Source organism: Indicator indicator, chromosome 14 (genome assembly GCF_027791375.1).
Source record: "Indicator indicator isolate 239-I01 chromosome 14, UM_Iind_1.1, whole genome shotgun sequence".
NCBI classification, from domain to species: domain Eukaryota; kingdom Metazoa; phylum Chordata; class Aves; order Piciformes; family Indicatoridae; genus Indicator; species Indicator indicator.
Window position 1 is genome coordinate 22,578,850 of NC_072023.1, and position 18,111 is coordinate 22,596,960.

The window sequence follows — 18,111 nt, forward strand, 5'->3', positions numbered from 1 at the left end:
CACATCCTACTTGAATTATGGCACAAAGACCAGTCCTTGCACTAAGTTTCACTGTGGGGTGAGGAATGCATCTCTCCGTTTGTGAACAGCTTCTAGGCTGAAGTATTAGATTTGGAGTCTTCATAGCCCATGTATTAATTCCACTGAAGCTTGAAACAATTAGCTGTAAATCAGAGGGTTGCAAGTTGCTTGTTTCTGGAGTAAAATTCAAATGGACACTACTCTAAAATTAGTCTTATGGTTGTTTGGCAACATATTCTCAACAACATCATTGCACTAAGAAACCACAAATTATGGTATTTGTTTGCCTTACTTCCCACACCAATAGTTGGAGGGGGGCCTCTGTCAGCCACCTCAGCCGAGCCACCTACTTAAGCTGGCTCAGATACAGGTTCCCTAGGACCCACATCGAGTTGGGTTTTGAGTACCTTGAAGAATAGAGACTTCACAATCTTTCCAGGGAACCTGTTCCAAGGTTTGACTGTGATGCACAACAGGAAAGTATTTTCTTATGTTCAGATTGAAACACAGTACTATGTATACCCTCGTTTCCAAATGTTAAACTTCAATTTTCTGACAAGCAGTACTGTATTCTTGGGGGAGCAAAGTAAGGGCAAGTCTGAATAAACACCTCTAACTTTCCTCCTTTCTCCCCAGCAGTATTATGTAAACCTTTCAGCATAACATTAAAGGAAATGACAAGTAGAAGAATGGCATTATTTTCTTTAATGAAGAAAATACAATTTGTGACCTTGAAAGAATAACTTTGTTGATCCAGGCTGGAGGACTAAACCCAAGCTTTAGATGGAGTCATAGCCATCCTCTTGAGATTTTCACATAAAATAGTTCACCCAACATGTCCAATGTAGGAGGTTTCAGTGTTTTTGATTTTAGAGACTCATGTTTACATTCAGACTTTGAAGAATAAAAAGATACAAAGCTTACACATCAAAGAACTTGCCACCCTCTACAACACTAAAACATTCTTCCTGGTTTTCTTTCATAGTAGAAACCCAAGATGCTTGAAAGGATTACGTAATTAACTTGGTTGCTTTTTCATTCCATGGACCCAATGCTCAACAGTAGGATACAAGTTTTGAGAGGCATTTTATTTAGAGACAACTGAAAACAGTCCAATGTTCAGAAGCTGCATACAATGAAACAAAACCGAACCAAATACTTTAAGTACATAACCCCTTCTCTTCAACTAAAGCCAAACTTTTCAACTTTCAAGAAAAAAAAAAGTAAAAGCCATTGTATCTCTTCTCCAAAATAAAGAAAACATGCTACAATGAGTCTAATTGAAATTGGAGACTGGATTTTGGCTTACACACTTCTTCGAAAAGACAGTAGGCAGTCATGCTAAAGAGACAGCAAAACTCTACTACTTGTCTTTTGGTTTGTTTACTTTTTTTTTTGGATACTCAGTTCTCTTACAGACAACACCTAGCCAGGTCCACCGCATTCTCATCAATTACTGCCCATCTTTGCCTTATGTAGAGAGCACACTCTGGAAGGCTGCTGTTTACCACTCTTCACTTGATTTAGTTTTGTATGTCCATACGCTGTGTAACAGTTGCAATCATCAGGCCTTAACTTCAGGAGTTGAGCTGTACACTGAATCTGAGTTTTCAGAGGGAAGATCTTCTGCTGTTAAATAAAAAAAGAGTATGACTGCTCTTCACCTTAGGCGTATAAACCAAAGAAATGCTGCAGGGATTGCTTGAAGACCAGTTTAATTTGCTAACCCATTTAACCTGATCTACTTCTACCCCATCTGCTCAGTTTGTCCAGCTCTAGTCACTAGTCCGACACTTACCACATGGTCACTTTCAGGAAAAAGCACTCAGATCTTTTGAGTGAAAAATGCCAGAAGATACTTGGGGAAAAATACTTCTTCCATACTAGAAACTGTTACTATTTGACTGAACTTTTAACACTTAGATGAGTTGAAGCTGGCAGATCAGTGCATTACCTATTTCCTCCTCTGCAGTTCCTGGAAGGGTGGTCCTTGCTTTTGCTGCTTCTGCATTTTCCTCTTCTGTAGAGGGAAGGGAGAAAAATAGTGAGTACCTCCATTTCTCCCCACCCAGCTTAATAAAAATTAAAATTTTCCACTTAATTTATAGTGTTGAGAAGACATTGAGTAAACCATTCCAATGTATATTCACTTGCTGCTCTTCTAAACTTTGCTCCTTGCCCCCATATTTACAGAACTGAAGTACAATCTAAAATGAACTTACAATTCACACTTCTTTCTAGAAATTCTAATATCCTAAAGATTTATAAAAGTGGTATTTCTTTCTTGCTCTATAACATAAAAATACATCTGAATATTTGCTTAACTATCCACAAAGTGTCTATATTTAGTAAGACTACATGTTTGAATTGCTTCAGTGACAGCTACAAAAGTAAATCCTTAAATCTAACAGACTTGAGTGGGTATAGTTACCCTCAGAAGACAGTACAGTCACTGTTACGAAATTCAGATGATAGATGGCACTTATGAGAAAAATTACCTAAGATGTGCACAGGGAGCAGCCAAGTTTCACCAAGAAAAGGCCACACTTACCAGGAACTACACACTTCCAAAGACCATAGGTCTTCCCTACTGTTGTCTGCCACAGCCGTAGTGTACCATCCTCAGAGCCACTTGCATATAACTCTCCATCAGGGCTAAATCTAACACAGTGAATTGGACCAAAGTGTCCTTTGTAAGATTCTAAAAGAGAACATATCAAGATCATTAATTTCAAATTTCAGTCAACAACTGGAATTTCACACAATAACTGAAATTAGTAGAAGGAGGAAAAAAAAATTACCAATGAGGGGCAATTTCTCAGTATTTAACTTGTGATGCAAAACAAAGCTTCTCTTAACTGGTATCTCAGCCATCTGATTAATTAATTTTATTAAATGCAAGAAAACAGGTGCTTAATCTTTCTAAACAAAACTACAAAGTAAGTCAGTAGCATGCTCTGTTCCTCCAGTCACTCAATCCAATTTTAATCAAGGAAAGGATCAATAGAAAAAGAATTTAAATGGACTTTTAAGACATGTGTAACACCGCCATAAAAGCAAATAGCTGCAACTCAATAGACATATCTAATGAATGCTATAGCACCATGTAAGTTAACATACAGCTTGCTACTGCAGCAATGACTTAATTTCTTTAAATAGGTGTAAAAAGCTGTTTAATGGAGGTTTTAATTAACTCTAAAAGAATAATTTAAGTTATATTGAGCCAGGAAAAAAATGCTTAACTGATAATGTGCCTTTTCATCCTCTTGCAGAGCATGCTATGCCAAAACTTTTGAGTACAACAGTTTCATTTATTAGTCATTATTTCATTAAAGTAATACCCATTTCAAAACTCAGTTTTTATTATGGAAGACAAACATACCTAATTCTTCTCCTGTATTATAGTCATATTTATAGAGTTTAAAATCTTCACCACCTGCAACCAAACATTCTTTTGCAGGGTGAAGTGATGCAGAATTGATTGTAGCAGGTGCTTCAAATGACTTAATTTGCTCTAGACTGAGGGAGAAAAGTTTGTTAACAAAGTTAATCAAAAAAGAAAAATCCCAACAGCAAAGAAAAAAGAAAAGCAGTTGTGATTAATAGAACCAGTTTAAGAATACATCCACACAAGTTCTGAAGGACGTTCTAATGCTTGTAAATCATGCTCATCAAGTCAGAAATGAGATCAGAGTACACAAAAAAAGTTCACACATTCAGAACTACTTTAAGACACAACTACTTTCTTACGTGTAACTTGCTTTAAGAGATTATAGGAATGTATAAATAGTCCTCTGAGAAGCACTGAACTGAACACTGGCTGAAACTTATTTAGCCACCATTACAATTAGTGCAAAACAAAAACGGCACCAAAGCTTGACAGTCTAGCATCCTCTAGACTGTTACAGTTCACTCTTACAGAAGAGAGTAGTTGTTTCCTCTGACAAGGTGGCAAAGATGTCCACTAGTGCCAGTTCTGATAACTTGGTGATTTTGTCCTTGTACCGTCAGTTTTCATGCACACACAGCCAAGTGTATCACTCAACCTGGGGAAGTTCAGTGGTTGTTACTCACGTTTCTGCACTATGAAAAGCAATAGTCTTCCCATAGGTTATCACAAGTATCTGCCCTTCTGGAACATACTCCATGCTGCTCACTGACATTGCAACATTTAGAGCTTTCACTTCAGTCATGGTACTCCGGTCCCAGAGGCTTAAGAGGAAATGAAAACGGTAAAAAAAAAGACTGATTACTTCAGCAAATGAAACAATTTTCACCTCTTATCCATGGCAAGATTTGGATCAAGAAAGTCATCAAAGAATATGGTTTGATTCCACAAGTACATTAGATTTTCAGTCAAGAATACATGGAAATTGCACCAGTGATCTTCACCCTCCCATTCTTTTCATGAAGTAGGAAAGACAATTCTATTTCTCTCTGCTTTGTGCCATAAATATAAGAGTAGTGAGACAGCTGGCCATAAGACAACACTGGCCATAGCAGCCAAAAAGCTGAGGAAACTGTTGGGAACATCTCCCATCTTTTCTGGATAACATAGTTTGAAGAAGGGTTTTTGTCAACTCATCTCCCCAGCAGCCAGCTTTGTCTAGGTTGCTGCACATCTCCTATCAATCGGTTATAAAGTAAATAAAACACTTAACTGTGACTGGATATCTTATAAAAACACTGAAGCCTACTCAACTCAGAAAGAAGGCTAAGTCTATCAATAGTGCACTATTTCCAGATACTCTCCCCAGCCTTTTATCTCAGCACCTGGCTAATCCATGCCTTGTGCATGTTCGAAGGCTGGATTGCAAAAGACTGAGCAGCAAGCAATACCTCAGCCCAGTGTACGTGCACAGCACCTCATCTACAAATTCATCTCAAGGATTGCAAAAGGCAAAAATCTCTCCTATTGTGCAGTTCTCAAAGACCATCTCTTCTTACAAGGCAGGCCACATTTATGAGGCAAATTATTACAAAATTTACATCTCAAACAGCAGAAGACAACTGTATTAGGCATGCAGCTATAACCATCTAAGATGTAATTACCTGGGTTACTTAGTTTTTTTGGATGATGCATATATCTTCTCAAACAGATTGTAATAAATAAAAGTGAGCTTCTTAGAAAACTGAAAGTTACTTTTCCTTACCGGACAGTTTTATCATCAGCTGAAAGAATCTGTTTGTCATCACTGCTCCATAAAGCCTTTTTAATGCCAGAAGTATGTCCACTGACAACATCAGGTTCTTTAAAATAAAGCCAAACATTTTAATACATGTAAGATAATGAAATGATGTCATGCAGCAGTCTGGGGATCTTTTGTAAACTGTATGGATTTCCACTTCCATTATTTCAAGCACTTATGACTTCATTTGTAGATCTTATTCCAGGAACAGGAGAAATGTAAAGTAGGTAGCTGATTGACTAAATTTTATTAAAAAGCTTCATTAGTTCAACATCAAGGTTCTCTAGCTTTGTGTCAATCATCAGCAGTTAATTATGTTTAAGTTCATGTTGATACTGAAGTACCTGGAGTCTTGTTTTCTTTCAGATTACTAAACTTTAATTAGACCTATTTCTAATGAGTCTGCATTGAACTGAAACATGCTACCCTTCAAGTCTATTGCAGATAAACTCTTAATTCACTTGTAAAAACAAACTTAAAACATACAGGTCAACTACGGCAAAAGGTTATAAATGCTATATAACAATCCTCAACTTTGTCTTCTGTTATTCATAACAGAAAAAAGCTCTGAATTTCATGTCTTTCATTTAATTCCAAGAAAACAATAATCAGCTCTAAAAGCAGACTCACCTGCTTCTGGCTTGCTCAAGTCGTAGATACGCAGCAGTTTATCTTGTCCACCTGTTAACAGATAATTGCTATCCTGAAACAGAAGTTATAAAGGGTCAACTCTATTTTGAATCAAAATATCAGCCTTCACCCATGAGCCTTAAAATAACAGTTCTTTCTCAAGACAGCTTCTAACGCACTTATTACATGTTAAATACAACCTATAAAACTGTAAGACATCCACTAGATTATTTGCCCATTAACCTAAACATGTAAAAGTAGAAAAGTAACTAAAACCAAACCCCACTCAGGAGCTTACTTCCCTGCTGAATAACATCTAAAAGTTTTTCCTACCTGTGTAAAATCCACGCTTTTGACAATGTGTTTGTGAGCCAATGTGATTAGTTCATCGCCTGACACAGCATCCCACACTTTGCTGAATGGCAAGAGAAAACATTTAAATTTTAGTAGGACCAGGATGAATCAACCTGGATAGATTTGTTTGTAAGCAGTCTTTCCCTTTCCTGACACCATCTTAACATTTTAGCATAAATGGGATCTTGTAAGTTATATCCCAGTTATTCAATAAGAATGCTTTATATGCTTTTACTAAAGCTTCTTTTCATATTACCCCATCATTTTCCTTTACCCTTTTCCAGGATAACACAGATTCATTACCATTTTTGCATTAATAGACATTGCCCTACACTAACAGGATTCAACTTGCCAAATATCAACATATGCTGCAAATAGCACAAAGAAATAACAAAAAATATATAAGAAATAATCCACTAGAATTTTCACAAGAGGTACCTTACAAGAAAAAGAGGCTAAGTGCCAGAAACAAAACAAAAATCAAACCAAACAAAAAAATCACTCTTTCAGCTCTGGCATAACTACAGTGCCAGAGGTCAGAGCCACATAGGAATGTTATTCCAGCAAATTGACATAGTAAGTATTTATCAAAAAGGAATCATAATTGTTCATCATGACAGCATCAACTGTAGCTGCTTTCAAGAATCTGGAAGTCTAGTTTTCAATTTGGCCCGTCATAAATAAGCTAACAATTACTAAAGAAAAACAAATGAACTGGTCATTTACTACAGCTGTATGTCACCTAAGAGCACTATAGACTAAAAACCAAAGTACAAGATCACTTACGCTGTAAAATCTGCTGCTGCTGTAGCTGCTTTCGTGGCATCTGTGTTCAAAGTGGCACCCCAAACAGCACCTTTATGACCCAGAAATGTGCCAATCCAGTCTCCTGTGTCGCCCTGACGCAGCATAGGCTTACCATCTTCACAAAACACAAAAACAATATTCAGGTAACATAATAAAAAAAAAGAAAGCTGTTTTAAAAAAATACTTGCTTGCAGCAGCATATGGAATTACACATTCTTTACAAAGCTATTAGTTCTATAAGTTTAGCTGAAGAGCTTAGATATGCAGCTGTACTTGCTGCACACCTCTAAAACTGTACAGACATTCTATTACTACTCCAAATGAGATAAATGCTTTGTGTTTGTATTAAGGCATAAAGAAGATAAAAACGCACACTTCATTTAGGTTTTATTTTATAGTTTTCTCCAGGCTGCACACGTGTGGATTTTTTAATTAGGAACTACATTTTCACACTAAGCAGGAATAAATTGTATGTTTCTAATCAAATATATTTTAAACATACACAATTCCCTTTTCTGGGAGGCTATCAAAAAGTTGCTCACACAAGAAGATGCAAGCTGAACTGGCAGTGCTCCAAGGCAGAAAGGCATGACTCTTTAAATTTATTTACACGTGCGTAGGATCAACATATTCATATATGAAGGCAAAATGGCATTCACATAATGAGATGAGAGCTCTCATGGTAAAGGAGATGGACGTCATCATTCTATGCTCAGCAAGGCAGCTACCTTGGTTAAACGTGAGCAAACTTTAAAATCTACAACCCGTGCGCACTGACGGTAGAATTGGGCAGTTTTAGAGGGGGAAAAAAAAAATTTAGACCTTTTTCTCATGTTTTGAATCCAAACTGGGGGAATGCAGGCTTTGACACCCCCTCAGGACAACTTGTAATTGACCACCATGAAAACGAACCGTTCACTCCGTTTTTCATTTGGCAACACCATAAAGTGGTATTACTCTAAAAGCAACAGCTGGACGAACCGGGCCCCCACACACTACTGCTCCGGCAAGCATCGGCCTCTTCCCGCGACCTCCTCCCGCGCTCCAGCCCGCCCCCAGCAAACATCGCCACAGCAAGGCGACACGCGGCCTGCAGGCAGCCAGGTGGTGGCACGGCCCAGTTCTCCCCATACACCCACCCCCTGCAGCCGAGGGCACCTACGCCGGACAGACTAAAACAAAGGGGCTGGCGACACGGGCGCCGCCGCCTGTCTCCGCTCACCCTTGCAGGCGCTGATGAGGAAGTAGCCGTACGGGGTGACGCCGCTAAAGGCTAGGTCCACCACGGGCCTTGTGTGCCCAGAGCACGTCAGCGGGGTCTGTCTCATGGCCATGGCGGCGGCCCCGTTGGCGAAAGGGGAGAAGGGGGTGTGGGGCGACGGCGGCGGGACGCGCACACACGGAGACTGGAAAGAGACACGAGTCCCCTCCGCCAGAGCAGGCAGCGGCGACGAGAACGGAAATGGCGAAACCGAAGCGCATCGGAGCGGAAGTACGTCACCGGGGGCGCGCGGGCGGAAGTGCCCCTAGAGAGAAGAGGGAGGTGTGCTGGGGCGGCGTTGCCGATGTACTGTGTGCCTCCGGCGGGAACCGCGATGGTGATGGGCGTATGGATCCTGCAGCGCCAGCGGGGGGCGGCGGCTGTCTGCGGAGCTGAGTGTGTTTGGCGACTGTGACACAACAGGCAGCACGAACCGCGCTCGCGGCGCTTCCGCCCGCGGCTGTTCTGAACTCATCAGCCGTAATGGTCTCTGCCACCGCGGCGATGCCCAGCCATGGCATAATCGCTCTTATCCCTTCCCTCATCCCAGTCCTGAAAGAATAATACTTTGTTGTTTCCAGGAAAGGGTCCGGGGCTCTTCAAATGATCCGGTATTTTCACTAGGAACTCTTCCACATTAATCAGTTCCCAGTATGCCCTAGTCTTGTACTTACTTTTCAGGAGTTGAGGGTTTCAAGTAAATCGATGCCAGTGCTGGTATATCCCTGCCTAACTCCTTGCTCGTAGTTCTTTCCCATTTCGTTATTTGTGCACCTGCTTTCTGCAGGCTGCAAGCCCAGCAGCACGTAAATCCTACCCAAGAGGAAGCAAGTAGTTTGTTTTTTATCTGCTCCCCTTAGAGAATCGCTTCGGTTGCAAAAGACCTTTAAGGTCATCGAGTCCAATCATTATTTAGCTCCAGATCCCTTAGCACCACATGTACACATCTAAACACTTCCAGATACGGCGATTCAGCCACCTCCCTGGGGAGACTATTCTAGTGTTTAAGAATCCTTTCAATGACTGCAGGATAAACCTTGCCAGAGGAGAGAGGAGCTGGTAAGACAAACTGAAGGGGATGCAGAGGTCTCAGGTTTACCTAAAGATAAGCCAAGTTGGTGCTAATGCCTAGAATTGCCCTCAGAAGTATCTGGAGATGGTATTGGAAGATGTATCAACAGCCTTAGTTAAAAGTCAGGGAAGTGGTGTTTCTCTTCTTTCAACAGGCTAAAGAATCAGTATGATGGTTACTTATCTCCTTTTTCTGTTTTTCTCTCACAACTAGGAAAAGCATTTAAATCATTAACAAGGATATGCCTTTGTAAACTGCAAATCTGCAGCGCAGAGGGGACTAATCTTTGGGAAAGGTGACTAAGGGCATAGAGAAATGCTGAAAATAAAGCTGTCTATTATTTCTTACATCCTTGATGCAAAGACAGAACATAGTAATTGAAAGTCTGCCAGGTTTGTCCTATTCCTCACTCAGTATGTATCACACATCATTCAGTCAGACAGCTTCTTTAGCAACAGTCTCACAATGTTTTCTTCCTGCTGCTTTCCAGTTTACATTCTGTATTGCTAGCCCAATGCCAGGTAGATACTTCTAATGCAGCATTTGTTAAACTGAGCATGGGGAGGGGAAAGGCTACCATGAAGCACGTTTGCAGTTGAGGAAGGCAAAACACTTAGTCGTAGAGCTACTGCAAGTGGAATGAGCGTGTTACGGAGGAGGTGTTTCAAAAGCAAGAGCAAGGATGAGAAGGCAAGGGGCTGAACACACAGCAGGAGCAAAAAGAGATACTGAACTGATTTGGCACTGTCAATGGCCTCCTGCTGAGGAACAACATCCTAATGTGGTCATTTCTATCAGATGTGCTTCCTCTGCTTGTACTCTGTCGGAGCCTAACAGAGCTGCAACTCTTCTTCCCTGTGTCTTCCCTGCAAATGCCCTGCTTTTAGCTCCCTAATAGTATCTCCATTTAAATGCATTTATTCCCCAGAGTTTGAGAATATTTACAAATACACTAATTCTATGGCCTGAGACTGGGCTACTTTTAATAGGGAGATCATAGAATCACAGAAAACATCTGGTTGGAAGAGACCTCAAAGCTCATCCAGTCCAACCTTTGACCTAGCTCTGAAGGGTCAATACTAAGCCATATCCCTAAGCACCAGGTCCACAGGCTGCTTGAACACCTCCAGAGATTGTTATTTGCTAGGAACTGTGAGAAAGGCCTTAGTTTTTCAAGAAAATCCAAAGAGGGTACAATAAAAAGAAGAAAAAGGTGGAGGAAGTAGTTACTTACAAATGGAACCCTAGCAAAGAAAACAAAAATACAGAGCTTTATTGGTTTAGCCAAGGTGATTATGTATCAATTTCCAATAATGTTACAAAGAAATATCATTAAGAACTTTTTATTCGGAGTTTCATCTCTCTATATATATTATCCAAATAACTGCATTGTTAAATAAATATTTGTCAACTCCAACTTGTCAGGAAGTAATCAGGGCTATGTAATCATACAGAGTAATTCACCCCAATTCTGCATGGAATAATAAGTATGCCAATCATAGGTTATAAAGCATCTGGGCAAGACTGTCTTTTGTTTAACATTTTTAATTCCATGTCTGCTTGATTAAACAACATATTTCCACAGTCAGTGATTGAATTTTCTCAGTAACGTTGCAGACAGTTAGTGAAGGGTCATGATTCTAGTGCTTTGATTAAAATAAATCATGCAGAGATTGAATTAAGTAGAGTCTACATATTTGCATTTCCAAAGACTCGATTCTTCTCATGTTACATATATGAATACCATAGTTGGAAATACATTCTCTTGCCACTGAGTGGAGCTCCTTACATATTTATTAGTACATTAACGATCTAGCCTTATGAGGGTAGGCTAAGGGAACTGGGATTGTTCAGCCTGGAGAAGAAAAGACTCTGGGGAGACCTTATAACTGCCTTCCAATACCTGAAAAAAACCTACAGGAAGGCTGGAGAGGGACATTTTACAACAGTGTCCACCCATAGGACAAGGGAGAATGAGTTTAAATTGAACAAGAATAGGTTTAGATTGGATCTTAGGAAGAAATTCTTCACTATGAAGGTGGCAAGACTTGGAATCTATCTGGAATAGATTGTCTGGAGAGGCTGTAGATGCCCTCTCCCTGGAGATGTTCAAGGGATGGGACCTTGAGTAACTTGGTCTAGATGAGAGGTGTCCCTGCCCATGGCCAGGAGGTTGGATTAGACAATCTCTAAGGTCTCTTCCAGCCTAAGCCATTCTATGATTCTATGAAAACTTTTACTGTGAGGTAACCTACTGGTGGATATTTTAGCTTGCATCTTGCAGCTGTGGACATAGTGCTCAGGAAGTTGCTAGATGTTTAATTTTGTAAAATTGTCCAAATTGGTAAAATGGAAATCTCAGGGTGCTACAAGAGACAGGAGCCACTTTGTTAGCAGACCTTAAATACAAGTCATTTTAGTGTATTCTGAAGCACTCAGTGTAATCTGTAATTGATGCTCTCTACCTCTGTTAAGTTTTTCCTTGGAGAAATGTCCCTTATTAAAAAAAAAAAAAAAAAAAAAAAAAGAGTAGCTGTTTGCTGAAGGCTGATGTGTTAGAGATGCTGCATGCAGATCTGTGAGAGCAATTGCAGAGCACAATGCTGCACTTTCACCAAGGGAATAATTACAACCAAGTGCCAGCCTTGGGCAGTCAATTATCACCAAGTAACAAGATGAAAGATAAAAGGCAGATGTAGTCATATTTCACAAATAATAGAACAAGTCAAGGAGTCCTTTCTAGCTCAGCCTTTCGCAACAGGTGACCTTTGTTTGGGATTTTTTTCCTAGTTTGATGCAGCTTCTTGTTACATAGATCTATGGAATGTGTGTGCTGGACCACAGACACTGTTGTGTTGGGTGTGCATGGTAATATGGTTTGTGTGTGGAGAGGGGCCAAGGGTGTTAGACAGGGAATTCAGTTGTGGAGGAATAGAGAAGAGTGTGAAGAGCAGTTTGAGATAGTAGCAAGGAAGAGAAGAGAAGTGGTTTAGCAGGATCAGTATAATACATGGAAGCTGTATAGCAGGGGAAATAGGACACTGACTCTGGGAGTCCAATTGTGTGCCTCATCATGGGATTTGTATCTTTTCTCCTGTCTCTTCAGGTGAGGTCAGATGTAAGATCACTTCTTTAGTGTTAGGATCTCAAAAGGATCTAATCTTCTGACAATATTGTTCCTAACGTTGTCTGCATTCAATTTAGGCCATCAAGAGCCTTTCCATCTGTCTGGAGGGCAGGGATCAGGCACATTCAGAGCATACACAAACCATGAGCCAATGAAGAATATTAAAAGTTTTTTTTTTTTTTTCTGAAATATCTTCTTTGTTCCTCAGTCTTCAAGTCCCATTCTGTCTTTTGAAAAGAAAAATGCAGTAGTGCTGACCAGATGGAGAGGAGAGTGATACAAATAAAGACAGGACAAACAAAATAGCTAGCATTTTGCTGAAAAGGGGAAGCCACTGCAAATCCAAAAGGACAAAAATTGAACAAATTATTAAAATCAAACCCAAGAAATAGAGATGCTTCTCTGGTTTCTAGCCAAATGTTCTCAGAACATGCTGTTGCTAAAGTTAATCCTCAGAAAATAAAGGAATGTAGAGTAAAGGTACAGATATTCAGGGTTCAGACTGAAAGATGTAAAGACAGGGTCAATATAGGGAGCTTTCCTAGAGAGGAGAATATGATGTGCATGTGTCCTAAAGTTCTGTACTAGGACTGCCCTCTGTCAATCCATGTAACAGTCTAGAATGTTGCAGTAAGTCAGTGCAAATGATATACACTTGTAGAAGGAACAGAAGGTCAATCAACAGCATTACAGCAGCTCACACAAGGCTTGCTGGAACAGGTGACCTTGCACTGTTAACAGGCTAGCTGGGAAGAGGAAATGGAAAGACACAGATTCCATGCTTAGAGTTCTTGTAACGAAATGAACCATCTGTGTTACAGGTATTACAGGTTCTAAGTTCTGGCTGAAATAAGCTGTTTCTGTATTTGTCTGTCTCAGCAGCTTTGCTCCCTAGGCCATTCAAGGTGTGACTTGTACTTTAAAGAAGAAGAAATAGGAGTGCCATAATATTCTTTTCTTACCTCTTTTCAGTGTTATTTTAGAGCCACTTGATCATGCAGGCTGGCTAAATAAGTATTTACCTCTGCAAAAGGAATTTCAATTCATAATAAAAGTGAATCTGATTGTAAAAGCTTTGCTAAAGGAGAATTAAAATTGTCTGGTGGTTCACTTGCTTTCCAGGAAACAGCTTAACAAATTCTTATTCTCTATGTATCATCTCACATCTCTAATAGCTTTCTCTGAGCTTACTGTACTGTAAGAAACAGTAATACACATTTTAAGGAGTGAGTTTTAGCTGACTCAATTCATAATTGTAGGCTGCTTTGATGTTTCCACTTGGAAGTGAAAGTGAAGGCTGTTTATACTTGCTGTTCTAAAAGCCTCTGAAAATCAACCATAGCAGACAGCCTTTGTCCTGTCACTGAAGTACTTAAGCTAATTAGACATACAGCAGACCACAGGACCAGACAGAACCCTTTCAAGAATGCCAAAGGAGCAAGTCAGTGACATTGCATGGCTGCTTTCTACCATCTTTACAAGTTAGGGGGATCAAAAGGGGTCCTTCATAACTGCAAAAAGGCAAATGCACTCGTCTTCATGAAGGACAAGAGAAGGATCCAGGTTCCTGGATCACCTGTGTTCCTGGGAAGGTTGTAGAGCTGTTTCCAGACCGATGACAAATTGTGCTGTAACAGTGTGAGAGCTGAAATCCCCATCCCACACCGACAATAGCCAGGCTAGCTCAGTCTGGAAGCAAATGCAAGCTGTATTTACAAGCAAATCTACAATCTATGATGAAATGCAATGAATATGTACAAATAGACACTATGCACAACAGTTACAAATATGTACAATCAACAGAAAAGCACAACCAAGCCCCTTTTGCTTCCCCCAAGGGGCCTCCCCCCCAACCAGAAGTAATCCCCCCAGGGCCCCTGGCAGAAGGCAGAGAGTCAAGAAACAGAGAGGCTGTTAGACTTAGCTTGTACAGGTCATTGTGTTATCTTCAGCCAGAAAAGAAGCAGCAGCAGCCAGACAGAAAAACCGAGCGAGCAAGCCAAGAACTGCCCAACTCCCCAACCTTGTTTTGAGTAGTAGTTCTTAAACATTTCTATCTCTCCAATGGACGTGTTTAGAGTAGTCATTATTTTGCTTTCTTATACCTAATAGTGATTTATTTACATTCCTTCACCTTCTTTGCCTGAACTGTGTGAAGAAAAATTAAAAAGACAATCTTAAAACCATCACATGTGCCTTCTGTAAGAAGATAGCTGTCTGTGTGGATGAGGGAGAGTGGTATATGGTATATAGCTTGACTTTAGCAAGACTTTTGATATAGCCTCTTATGATAGCCTTAAGCTAAAATGATAAGAACTGAGTAAGTGGCTAGGTGAGTGTAAATTCAACTGCAGTGCTGGGCTTAGGGGTACAAATTGAGATGACAGCTGGCTACTAGCAACATCTCCCAGTAATCACTGTTGTGGCTAGTGACAAGCAGTGTCTTTGTTAGCAATCTGGAGGATGGGACAGAGTGCACTTTCAGAGACTTTGCAAATGAGCCCATGGGAGGGATCCCAAGGGGGAGAACAAGGCTATTGAAGACTGGGGAAATGGGCTGAATGGAACCTCAGGAAGTTCAGCTAAGGCAAGTGCAAAGCCCTGCACTTTGGGTACTGGGTTTATTCAGATATAAGAGGATAATGCAAAGGTGGAGGACCTTATTATTATTGTGAAGTCTGGTGAGACCTTACCTGGGGTACTGTGTCCAGCTCTTGGGGCCTCAACACAAGAACCTGATGGAGAAAATCCAGAGGAGGGCCACAAAAATGATCAGGGGGCTGGAGATCCTCTCCTACTAGGACAGGCTGAGAGAGTTGGGGTTGTTCAGCCTGGAGAAGAGAAGGCTCCAGGGAGATCTAATAGCTGCCCTCCAGTACCTGAAGGGAGCCTACAAGAAAGCTGTGGAGGGACTGTTTACAAAAGCATGTAGCAACAGGACAAGGGAAGATGGTTTTTAATGAGAGCAGGATAGATTTAGATTGAAATTCTTTACTATGAGGGTGGTGCAACACTGCAACAGGTTGCATCTGGAAGTGGAGACCCCATCCCTAGAGACATTAATGGTCAGGCTTGATGGGGCTGTGAGCAACCTGATCTAGTTGGGGAAGATCCTGCTTACTGCAATGGGGGTTGAACACAGTGCATTCTGTGATTCCATGATTTTATGGTAACTACCTATAAAAGAATGTAAAGAAGACAGAGGCAGACTATTCTCTGAGGTGCACAGCAGAAAGATGAGAAACAATGACTTGGAATATCAGATGAGTAAATATAAGAAAAAGAACAATCACCAGAACAGTGATCAAGTGCTCTAAGAGGTGCCCAGAGAGCTGATGGAATCTCCTGTCATGGAGATACTCATAATTTGACTGTAGAAGTCATGGAATCATAGAATGCTAGGGGCTGGAAGGAACCTCTCAAAATCATCCAGACAAGCCCCAGTTCCAAAGCATGATCACCTAGGGCAGGCCACACACATGTCCAGATGGGTTTTGAAAGTCTCCAGAGAAGAAGACTCCACAACTTCTCTGGGCAGTCTGTTCCTATGCTCCATCACCCTCACTGTGAAGAAGTTTCTGCTCATGTTGAGGAGTCCCAAAGCAATCTGATCTACATTGTCCCTCCTTTCAGGAAAGGTTAGATGAGGTTAACTCTGGAGTCCTTTCAGCCTGTGTGGTTTTATTTCCTGTTCCTTGGAATGATGATTTCTTATGCCTTCACTATACATATTTGCCCTCAGCCTTTGAAGATGAGTCAGAATAGCTTCCAAAATTGTCATCTTGTTTAAGACAAGCCATTATGTCTTAAAGAACTGACAGGAGTCTCCTATTCATATTTTCTATTCAGACATTGACCTGATTCCTCAGAAATACATCCTACTCCACTACTAAATTTTACAAATCCTTCACCTTCATGCACAGGATGGCATCTAACATGGGCTTCTGTGCATTATTGAGGTTATATGCCAGAGACACAATACTGACTGATGCAAGATCACAGGTGCTGTGCTATAACTCAGTACCAAATTGGATCATTTGAAAGACTCATACATCTGCTTCCTTAAGTCACACAACCAGAGATGGCAGGGAGAAGATCAGTGATACTCCTGAAGTGACCTTCTTCCACTGCAGTAGTGCTGACCTAGTACAGCAATGAAAAAAAGCTAGACCAAATGCAAAGAACACTGAAATTTATGTAATCCATGGCAGCTATCAAGACCTCCATAGCAGAGCAGAAACAGAATTAAATTTCTGTCAGCGTGTATTGAAATTTCGTTCCCTTCTTTTTCAGAGGTATAAACTTTGATTAATTCAAAAGTTTGGATTAACAGGAAAAAAAAAGGAAGCTAAAGTGGGTAGCATCAGTCAGAATTTTTGGTAAGCCTTTTCTAATCACTTTTTGAACAATCATGCAGATATTTTTCAGCTTCTCTTTCTTAAGAGTTACTTCTATCCAGTTGTTATCTCATTAATACTAGTGGCACAGGGCAAAATGCCCTAATCTCTGATAAATATAGCTTAGTTTGGAACTTGACTGTAAGCCTGTCTGCACCAGGCAACATGACATTTGCTGGTTTATCAGAGCAAGCTGTCCATTGCAGAGAACTAGAACACAGCAAAGTTGTTCTGCTGCTTTACAGTACTGTACTTCTGTACAATAAATTAGATTTGAAAAAGTAGAACTTTAGGGGGGTTATGCTGTTTTAAAATGGAAAGTGCTATGTAGTAGTCCTTTTAGGACACTGCAGAAAAACAGGTGAACTTTTGAGCTTCAACAAGGCCAAATGCCAGGTCCTGCACTTGGGTCACAACAACCCCAAGGAATGCTACAGGCTTGGGGCAGTGTGGCTGGAAAGTTGTCTGGCAGAAAAGGACCTGGGGGTGCTAATGGACAAGCAACTGAATAGGAGCCAGCAGTGTGCCCAGGTGGCCAAGAAAGCCAGAGGCATCCTGGCTGGGATCAGAAATGCTGTGTCCAGCAGGAGCAGGGAGGGGATTGTCCCCTGGGACTCAGCTCTGGTGAGGCCACACCTTGAGTGTTGTGTCCAGTTTTGGGCACCTCAATCCAAGAGAGATGTGGAGGTGCTGGAGCCAGGGCAGAGGAGGGCAAGGAAGCTGTGAAGGACCTGGAGAATAAATCTGATGGAGAGCAACTGAATGAGCTGGAGCTGTTTAGTTTGAAAAGGAGGAGGCTGAAGGGAGACCTCATTGCTGTCTACAACTACCTCAAAAGATGTTGTAGAGGGGCTGGTGCTGGTCTCTTCTCACAGGTATTTAGTGATAGCACAAGAGGGAATGGTCTCAAGCTACAACTGGGTAGGTTTAGACTGGACCTTAGGAAGCATTTTTTCCCAGCAAGAGTGGTCAGGCATTGGAATGTGCTGCCCAGGGATGTGGTGGAGTCCCCAACCCTGAATGTGTTTAAAGGTGGTTTGGATGTGGTGCTTGGGGCTATGGTTTAGGGGTGAACCTTGTAGAGTAGGGTTCTTGGTTAGCCTTGGTGATCCTGAGGGTCTTTACCAACCTGAATTTTTCTGTGATTCTGTGAAAACAGATGACAGTAAGCTATTTGTGTTACTAAGAAAAAATTGCTGTGTACAAGTTCTTTGTATAGACAGTAACTCATATGATTATCTCTGCCCTAAGGA

General features: G+C 40.9%; 1 protein-coding gene across 3 annotated transcripts; it reads right to left on the reverse strand.

Annotated features, from left to right (window-relative positions):
• Positions 1–724: 724 nt before the first annotated feature.
• On the reverse strand, positions 725–8,414 carry STRAP (serine/threonine kinase receptor associated protein). 3 transcript variants are annotated; one of them, XM_054386628.1, is made up of 10 exons: positions 8,224–8,414; positions 6,981–7,116; positions 6,174–6,255; positions 5,841–5,913; positions 5,175–5,271; positions 4,096–4,233; positions 3,404–3,540; positions 2,573–2,722; positions 1,976–2,038; positions 725–1,650 (listed from the first exon to the last, which is right to left on the reverse strand). In XM_054386628.1, exons 1-10 carry the CDS (start codon positions 8,333–8,335, stop codon positions 1,586–1,588), a joined length of 1,053 nt encoding a protein of 350 aa, XP_054242603.1. In that variant the 5' UTR covers positions 8,336–8,414; the 3' UTR covers positions 725–1,585. The 3 variants fall into 3 exon arrangements, with proteins under 3 accessions (XP_054242603.1, XP_054242604.1, XP_054242602.1); XM_054386629.1 differs by having other exon boundaries at positions 725–1,647; positions 1,976–2,041; XM_054386627.1 differs by having other exon boundaries at positions 1,976–2,041.
• Between the last annotated feature and the right edge of the window lie 9,697 nt (positions 8,415–18,111).

Bases quoted from the DNA above. Each gene is read 5' to 3' on its own strand.
- STRAP (XM_054386627.1), bottom strand. From the start codon at position 8,335: ATGGCCATGAGACAGACCCCGCTGACGTGCTCTGGGCACACAAGGCCC. The intron at 4,234-5,174 runs GTAAGGAAAAGT...TTTCCTCTTAAG, and splicing joins GCTGATGATAAAACTGTCCG to CCTCTGGGACCGGAGTACCA. The intron at 3,541-4,095 runs GTGAGTAACAAC...TTTCTCCCTCAG, and splicing joins GCTTTTCATAGTGCAGAAAC to TCTAGAGCAAATTAAGTCAT.